General features: G+C 36.0%; 1 protein-coding gene across 1 annotated transcript in view; it reads right to left on the bottom strand.

The window, feature by feature from the left end:
* The window catches only part of FIP1L1 (factor interacting with PAPOLA and CPSF1), a gene marked incomplete at its 5' end in the record, with an annotated part of 37611 nt that overhangs the window by 27818 nt on the left and 507 nt on the right, over window positions 1-9286 (bottom strand). Inside the window, 5 exons of the mRNA XM_031055704.1 lie at window positions 812-919; window positions 1118-1179; window positions 3415-3518; window positions 6299-6356; window positions 8721-8760. Of these exons, the coding sequence (XP_030911564.1) occupies window positions 812-919; window positions 1118-1179; window positions 3415-3518; window positions 6299-6356; window positions 8721-8760 (372 nt within the window). The remainder of the gene's footprint in view (window positions 1-811; window positions 920-1117; window positions 1180-3414; window positions 3519-6298; window positions 6357-8720; window positions 8761-9286) is intronic.

Genomic DNA, 9286 nt, shown 5'->3' with positions numbered 1-9286 from the left:
CTTTTGTTTTGCTTGTTCTGTATTTGACGTCTCACTTTGTTTTGGCTCCTAGTTTCATATGATGCCATGAAGTATTTTTAGGGTAAGAGAGAACAGCTGTAACTCAAATGCAGAGAATATATTTAATACAGCTAACATTTCAAACACCAGATAATCATCAAAGGCTTCTCTTTTTTTCCATTTTGCAGACACTATTTGTATTACCATAGCAATATACAAACACAAGAAAAAACCTATATGCAGCAGCAAGATGTACTGGTACTAAAAAACCAAATCAACGTTGGTAAAATTAGAAAAGTCTGGACAAATCACTTGAGTAAACAAGACAATACAGAGGAGCCTCATGGAAAGTCTTTGCAGCAAGTCCCAGTGTCTTATTCAAAGCTCATGGATGTCTATGCATGAACATAACCTAGCACAAGCATTTACACTTCACCATTCTTCATGCTAAAACATGCCAGAACTATTTTGCACATTTTGCTTTATCTTGTGTTCCATGGCACAGAGCAATGGCAGAAATCTCCACAGGAACACAGATTTCCAAGAAGAGCTCAGGATACACATGTATTAAAAATATGGCCTATCTCTTTCTCCTGATGTGTGATGGGGATGTATACTAACAAACACGGCACACCCAAGCACTCTGTGGCACAGTGGGAAGGCAACAAGTAACATAGTTGCTTTTTTCAAATTATGCCGTACAGCACCTCTGAGGGACAGGTAAGATGACATCTACATGCAGTCAACAGAAACAACTATTAAAATAACCTACTTAACACCTATGTATCAGTGAACATAAACCAGACATTACCTGGCTTTCTCCAAGGTTTATCTTCAAAAGAATCTAAATCTACTTCCAGAAGTGGCACACCATTAATACTCCCTGGTGCATCTAGATCCAGTCCCTTAACTTTTGCACCTGTGAAGAAAAGTTAGTTAGAGCCTTCTGTCTCTACAAAATGGAATTTTATCAGTATCATTACACTTAGAATAATAAAAAATAAATTAAAAGCCAGACAAATTTATCAAGAAGTTTTAAAAGAAACAATTATTTCCTTAATCCAAACCAATATCCAGTTGGGTTTTTTTACTAATATTACTGTGTAAATTTTCTTACCAGAAGATCCATAAGCTCGTCCTCCTGCTTTAATATTGAGATTCACAGGTGCTGCTCCATAACTTCAAGAAATTAAGAAAAAACTGAATCAGACAAAGAAAACTTTTAAACCAGAAGAAAACACAAAACAAGAGATAGCTAGATCCAGAAACATATTTGACCCAGGCTCAATCACCATCCTGAATCTCTAGCTTTCCAAGCTGGTAACTGTAAAGGTAAAGAGATCAGCCTAGGAGGAAGAGAGAGTACCTTTCTATGCTCAGTAGCAACTTCTCCAACTAATAAACAGTAGTGAAGCAAGTCCCAGTCACTCTTCCTGAGTTGAAAGGATAAAGACCTTGATAGAAACAAGAATGGACAGAACCAGAAGAAGAAAGAGAAAGGAAAAATGCAGTTCATTTAGGGATACAGATGACAGTCTGGAGATTAGAGTAAAAACAAAATAAATAAAAACAAAAGGAAGGGTTTAGATGGATCATTTTATCTTTTCATAATCATTCAATTTAATCTGTACAGAACTGAAAAATACAAGCATTTCTCTAAAATGACTGAAGTGCTGTTTCAACGCACTTCTAGTAATCATCTATCCTTGTGAACACCAGAAAAGTATGTAATTTTTCACTTTCTAAAATACTTGAGAGCTTTCTTCAAAAAACTTGGAAACCTAACTACTGAATAGATTTAACTACCTTAGGAATCACAGTATTGTTCATTTGTAAAATTAAGAGCTAGCTCTCCCTACCATTTGTGTGTAATGTAACTTATCCTCACAGGCGACCCATATACATCATGAGATTTGCATATAATTAGAAGGTCAGGGTATAGTTTACAGTATCCACTTCCATGCAGTGCTAGTTTTCTTTCAAGTGCTAGAACAGCATAAAACTGACACAAAACATTTAACCTGCTGATCTGCCACGCTGTATTTGTTCATGATTTTGTGAAACAAATCTATCAGGATTTTTAAACTGCGGTTGACTACTATATGAAAAACCGTTTAATCATATAAAACAGACTTGTTCTACTGCAGTTAAAATGTACAATAATGTTCAGTTTGTTTTAGATTTCTGCACTTCTGTGAACTTTCTGTCTAATTCATGCAGAAAAGATTTTTCAGAAGACAGGCATTTCTATATAAAACTTTCTACTCTAATTAGATTTAGGATCACCTGCTCATTGTTTCCTGCATACATGGAAAGAGCATCAGCAAATTCACTGAGAATATAAATCTAGTTTTGCTTTAGTACCACAAAGTTTGAAGCCACTGCCTACACCACAAGAATACTGCAAGTTACTGAAAGCAGAAAAATAAAGAACTGAAAGAATTGGTGCTTTTTCTATTACATTCATTTGCACATTATTTTAGAATATGAAATACTGGAAGTTTAAAAATACTATGCTTCAAACAGGAGTAAATCACCTGTATTCTAAAGTTAAAAACACAATATATATGAGTCAGACCCACCTGCAGACCTGTTATAATTTAAGAAATGGCACCCTAGTAACTCTGGTTTTAATAAGCATAAAAATATTGGCATTGCCAAGAAAAACAAGCAAACCATGTCCCTCAGAAAATTTCTGTTCAATGAAAAATATTATTTCATAATTTTGGGTAAAATTAGCACTGTACGAAAGTGTTCAGTAAAAAATAAGCCCTTTATCAAGGCCAGAAGGAATACAGGGCAACAAAAGTAGCAAGATCAGTATAAATGTCCAAACAATGATATTGAGAAATCATCTCCGGAGACTCACAGCTTCATCCTTAAGTACATTAAAATCTTATTTGAGAACATCAATAGGGATTGAAACAACAAAGGTCTAATTAGAACTGTATCCACTACAAACAGGATGAGGGACAAACACTTCTCATGTTCTTGCCATTCTATCCTTTGCAATCAAAATGTCACTGTCCATGATGCTCCATAAAATAGCCATTCCCTAATAAGAAACAACTCACTCATTTACAAACTTAATACAATTATTTCTCAAAATCTGAAAACACAATTTAAACTTATATAGAACTCTTCCTTGAACTCCACTGATTTCATTTCACTTGTTTTCAAGCCACTGTATCATTAAAAACACTGTTAAAGAACTAACAAAGTTCTTAATGGACAGTAATTGTGCATACAATCTGACATTTTTGGCAAGTATTAAATGGCAAGTATTTGGCAAAGATAAAATATTAAAAATATAAACATTAAGAAGGCAAATAAATGACAAGCATTAAAGAGACTGCATTTATAATTAAACATAATCTCAAATGTTTCCTCAGTTAATGATTGCAAATAACTTACCTAAACTGTGGAGCTCCTGTCTTAATATCCCCTATGGTGACTTGAACATCATCTTCATCATCATCACTATCACTATCACTGTCATCCTCAGCCTCTGTCACCTTCTATAAAAGAAAAAGTCATTGCTTAGACAAAAAGCAGTCACCTTCACAATGGAAACACAATCCAGACAAAACCATCCATTCTAGAAAGCTTTGAAAGAATAAAATTCTCCTCTTCCTAGACATTAGAATTGAGTAGCGTTAACAGCAAATTTAGGAGGTTACAAGTATCTGAAACATCTGGATCAAAATAGAGAAGTGTCTTTAATACTAGGTTCAGTTTCTCAAGCATAAAAGAGTTTCCATTATCTAATATCCTCCTTCTCTTTATCTAGCTCATACACACTGGTTCCATTCTTACACTGTCATTCAGGAAAGGACTAAAAGATATGGAAGACTAGCTTCTTGCCATCATCAATTATATATTCAGCATAACTCAAGTAAATGTTTTCCCAGCTGATGATGAACACTGTAGAAATCTATTTAGTTCCTTATGTAAGTAAGCTACACAAAATACTTGAGACATTTCAGCAAACAGACTGAAAAATCATATACAAGAGCACGCTGTATGCTGTATGATACACCGAGCTGTTTAGGCTCCAGCCTAAACAGCACTAAACATGTCCCTCCTAAGCAGTAATCATCAATTCAGACCATTTTATTTGTAGATCTGGTTTTTTCCTCCCAATGAACATCACTCTCCTTTTTCTATGCAGAATTCAATAACCATGTATTAACCAGTCAGTTCTTCACAGTTAGACCTTGATCTCACTATCTTGATTAACTTTGTATCATCAGAAAACTCCTAGTTTCACAACTTAGCTCTTTTCCAAGTAAATACATTAAACAGCACAGGTTAAGCATAAAATTCCAGGGAATCCACCCTGGAGGTGACTTTCCTTCACTGTGAAAATAGAACCTTGACTTCTACCCTGTGTTTTCTATCTACTACAAACCAGCTACAATCAGTTACCCACACAGGACTTATTTTGTAACTGCACAGTTTTTAGAAATCCTTTGGTGAGGAACTTCTTCAAAAACTTTGTGGAATCCAAATGAACTTTTCCAACCAAATCACCCTTATTCACATATTGGAATGCTTCAGCAAGAGGCTGAACTCATCGAAGCTAAGCTGATTCTGCCCTAGCAGCCTACAGTTATCCATGCACAGCTGGGTTCCAGCCCTTGTCTATTATACCATCTATTAAGTTGCCATGTACATAAAAAAATCAACAAAAATCAACAGCTCCTTAGAAGGTAAGATGTTGGCATGCAGTTCATCCTTGCTACACAACACTAATATAATTTCATAATGATGAAGAGTCTATTCTTGGGGTAGGGAAGGTGGGGCAAGTCTAGATCAGTATGGATAATCTGTAAATGACAGCTGAAGACAGTCTTTTAATTCCACATGGCTGAAAAGTGCAAATTCATCACTCATCAGGCAACCCACACAGATGCCAATACAAAGGCATCAAACAGGAAATAAAATTTTGTCTGGACAATGTACCTTTTCAACCAAAACCCACTTCACTTATAATCAATGATTTTTAAGTTCCCTCCGCACAGAAATATTCACCTGTTCCTATTCAACCAACTTGAACAACATCCATTCTTCTAAGCTGCTGCTGAACATTCATGGACACCATTTACCAATAAGTTCTCAATCTTGCAGAGATATTCTAATGATAACCTAACAACGCCAGGCTATACATAGATAAAAAAAATGTAAAAATATGCAAGTAGAAGAAAATGGAGCCTATAAGGATTTCCAGAAATACAAATACCTTTGATGCACTTTATGTTGCCTATCAGTTTATACAACTGAAATAAGTTGGTTTTTTTAATTAAGGTTTTAATATCTTTTTTTTTATTAAGGTTTTAATAACTTTTCCCCAATTTTAAACACACTGTAATGCTGTTCATAAATAAAGTGTTAGAGTTACTGTAAAAAAAGTACTTCACTAAGAGGCCAGTCCTTGAAACTTGCACAAATATCTCAATAACAGTTTCTACACCATTTAAAGTTATTTCTTGGAGTATATAAGTCAAAAAGTCCCACTGAAGTAAAACTGCAATTTTCTCATAGAACTTCTCACACTTAAATTTTTCCCATGCACAGTAACATGAATCCTTTAACCAACGCAGCAACTGTAAATTTAATTTCTTGGTCCTCTCCTTCATCATACTAACACCGATGTTATCAGACATACTAAACATTGAAGACTACTACAAAATAAGTGTTACATTGCCTCTGAAAAGCATGTGTAATTCTTCTCTTGGTTCACACTTTCACATAGTTTTGCAAATCCTTTTTGTCTATCAGATCCAAAATAAGAAAAATGATCAGAGGACTTTATTTTCTCATCACTGAGAAAAAACAAACCATCATTTTGAAAAGGATATCTATGAGAAAAGAGAGGTGTCTTCAAGCATCGTCCTTCTGTCCCCCTCAAAAAACCTGGAAGTACTATTTACTTATTTTCTGTAAATTAGATTTAAAAATTGGACTTAGCTGGAAATTTGATTTCCTAATTTAGTAATTTCTACAGTTTCTGCAGCTCACAAACATGTTTTAGAAAAAAAAAAATGTGCCAATTTAGGCATTAATTCATTTAAAATAAAGTCCTAGTCAAATTATGAATTCCCAGTAGTGATTAAATTTCCTAATTTAGTAATTTCTACAGTTTCTGCAGCTCACAAACATGTTTTAGAAAAAAAAAAATGTGCACATTTAGGCATTAATTCATTTAAATATAAGTCCTAGTCAAATTATGAATTCCCAGTAAGTGATTAAATCAAAACATTTTAAAACAGTATTTCAAAAACATGTTTAAAACTACCGTTTTCACAACGCCATTTTCTGCAGCTTCCTCTTCACTTCCAGGAGGGGGTGGAACACTTAAACAAAAACAAACAGGAAAAGGTGAAACTAGGTATTTATTAATGCACATGCTATTTCACAGGTATCAGCTAATGATGAAAAAAAGCTTTGCTTCATCATTCCAGATGAAAAGCAAAGCTCCAGTTGTCTTTGGCATTAATTAAAAAACAAAGTTGACTTATTAAAAAAAACCTGAGATGACTATAACTTTATATTACCAATATTTAGCTATCATAAATAATACTAACTAGATGTTTGTATAATAGTTGGAAGCAATGAGGCACTACACTTGGATCTTCCTTTGAAATCAAACTGAAATACTTTGTAACATATGAAGGGAGAATAAGTTGTTTGGATTTTTTTTTCCCTGCAGACTGACACTTTCCAAAGACATAATGGAAAAAAAAGCATTTAAACACCCACAGGTAACGTCTCACTGAAACAGAATTCCTACATCACCATCGTGAAATTTTCTTCTACCATATGGAATGGTTACAATGCAATGACTAATTCAATTATATTCAACTGTAGACTGAGAATCATAAAAATTTTAAAACTACTGGTCCATCTAAGAGAATGAGTACTGTGACATCCATGCACATGAGCTGTCTCACTGAGCCTACCTAGGGCTGTTCCTACACAATAATATTTTAACTTTCACAGTCCCATTTGCTGTTAGGATGTTGCACCCCAAATAGCAGAGTAAGCAGGGAGCCATCTAGAAACAATATTCTTTCACTGAAAAGGTACTGAAACAGTGTGCAATTGACAACTTTTATTGAATGGAATGAATCAAACCCCATACTCTGTGCAACACACCCGTGAGCACTGCAGCCAATACAGCCCAGCTATTGCCTCAGGATTCAAGCTTGATCATTTCACTTCATCACCAGGTAAAATGACAGACTAGGTACAGAACCTGAATAACACATCACAATTTCTGTATATACAAACAATACCAAAACTGAGAGGCCAGAGACCAAAACTTTTAACAGCTGAACTGTCCCCATACTTCCACAGTTCCAAACAAAACTCCTAAGATGGGTAAGTTAGTGTTTGTTATGCTTTTTGTCCAAAACTATGCATTGTAACAGCCAAATGCCAAGGTAGACACTACTAACCAAAAATTGGGGTACTGTTTCTAAAGTTCATTTTGGCCTCCATGCAAGTCATTTTCCTAAGTAACAGTAGTAGTGACAAACATGCCAGGTCAATAAAAGGTAACAGAACATAAGGAATCAATGCCTATGAAATAGCCTCTAAATAAAGAGCAAATAAATAACTAGAATTCTTAGTCCTGAAGAGACAAGATTCAAGACAAACGCAACAGAGGTCCAAAAACCTGTTAAGTGACACGGAAAATGTGAAAGAAAACAACTCTGTTTCTTATAATACAGAAATAATGGGAATCAAATAGTCACACCTCTAGCTGCTTCACAATGATATCATGTATAGTCAGGTGGTGGAGGTAATTACTGCTTTGTCATTCTGTGCTTGTCAAAGTTGACATGAGTTCAAAAGAGCAACTGAGCAAGCTTATGAAGAAGCAGTCCACCAAGGCTAACCAAATGCAAGAGTTCTCACTGAAAAAATAGAAACACCTACAGAAAATAAGAATGTATGTTTTCACATATTGATTTTCCCTCTATTTGTTTAATATACCTCAACAATCAATAATTTTCATATTTTACCAGTTATGAGAATTTCCTCCATTTAGCACAAGTGACTGATTCCCTTTTCCAGTCAGTCCTCGTTACTAACCTCCATTAACTTTGTTAGATTTTCAAGGGATCATCTTTGTGCCCTCATACAGCTCTTTGTAACTCAAGCAGGTTCCCCTCAAATACTTCCAAAGTGTTCCTAAGTTTCTCTAAGTTTCTTTGAAATACTGTCTTACTGGTTAAAAAAACCCAACAAGCCAATCCTGCCTGCAAGCCTAACCAGATGTGATCTGTACATCAGACTACCTGGTAATCTTCCACTGCTTCCCTGTATTCCTGTTTTTGCAACTGCACTGCAAACTCCTTGGGAGACAGGATGTTTTTCAGTTGCTAAATTATCTCAAACAAGTCCTGATCCATCCTTAAGATCACAAAGCACAGTGATTACAAAAATAAAAGACCCGTTGGCATTTTGTGAGTGATTATTGCTGTCCATACAGTTAAACTAACTTTCATACTTAAGTGACCCCATTTCACAGGTACAACCATTTCAAAGAAAAGCAAAGTCCAAACATACTATCTTAAGGACACTTTCAAAGACACCAGTGTGGGTGCAGGTCCTATCAGCTTTGAAAGTTGGTAGGAGCTGGGAAGAAGAATGTAGTGAACACAGGTTTTGTGCAGCCACACTACAGGGCTTCCAGTTATCAGGATACTCACCTAGATTTTTCTTCCTCTGGTCTCTCTGCTTCATTTTCATCTACCATAAGAGGAAAGAAACACAATATTTAAGAATAAAATCCCAAGGGTATCAACTGATACAGATTATCTTGGGATGTAGAATATTAGGCAAGTCTTCAGAGACATATTGACTATTGAGATATATTCTTAACATTTCAGTTGTGAAATCAGTCGAGCAGACCCCTAAGCAATTACAGTGCCCTGCACTGACAGGTCCACCACATGGGCAAGGTATAGTTTATATGTTTCATTCATATCTGAACGTAAAGATAGTCCCTAAAGTTGTATAAAAAGTTAATACATAAAAGGCTAAGCCTCTATCAGTATTTCAACGCTGGGAACTAGGGCAGAAGAGCACCAGGGAGAGCTCGGTGGCCCCAGGGCTGCCTGTGGGGCAGGGACACCACGCGGGGCTCTCGCTGCTAAGGCCCAGCACGCTTCGGCCTGCGCGGCCCGAGCTGAGGGCCCGCGGCACCGGCACGGGAGACCGGGGAAGGGAAGGGGCCGAGAGCCGTCGCCCCCGAGGGGCTGGTCGGGAGGAGAGA

Source organism: Geospiza fortis, unplaced genomic scaffold (genome assembly GCF_000277835.1).
Source record: "Geospiza fortis unplaced genomic scaffold, GeoFor_1.0 scaffold40, whole genome shotgun sequence".
NCBI classification, from domain to species: Eukaryota; Metazoa; Chordata; class Aves; order Passeriformes; family Thraupidae; genus Geospiza; species Geospiza fortis.
The sequence above is the reverse complement of the archived record's forward strand: the minus strand, read 5'-3'. Positions and strand labels throughout refer to the sequence as shown.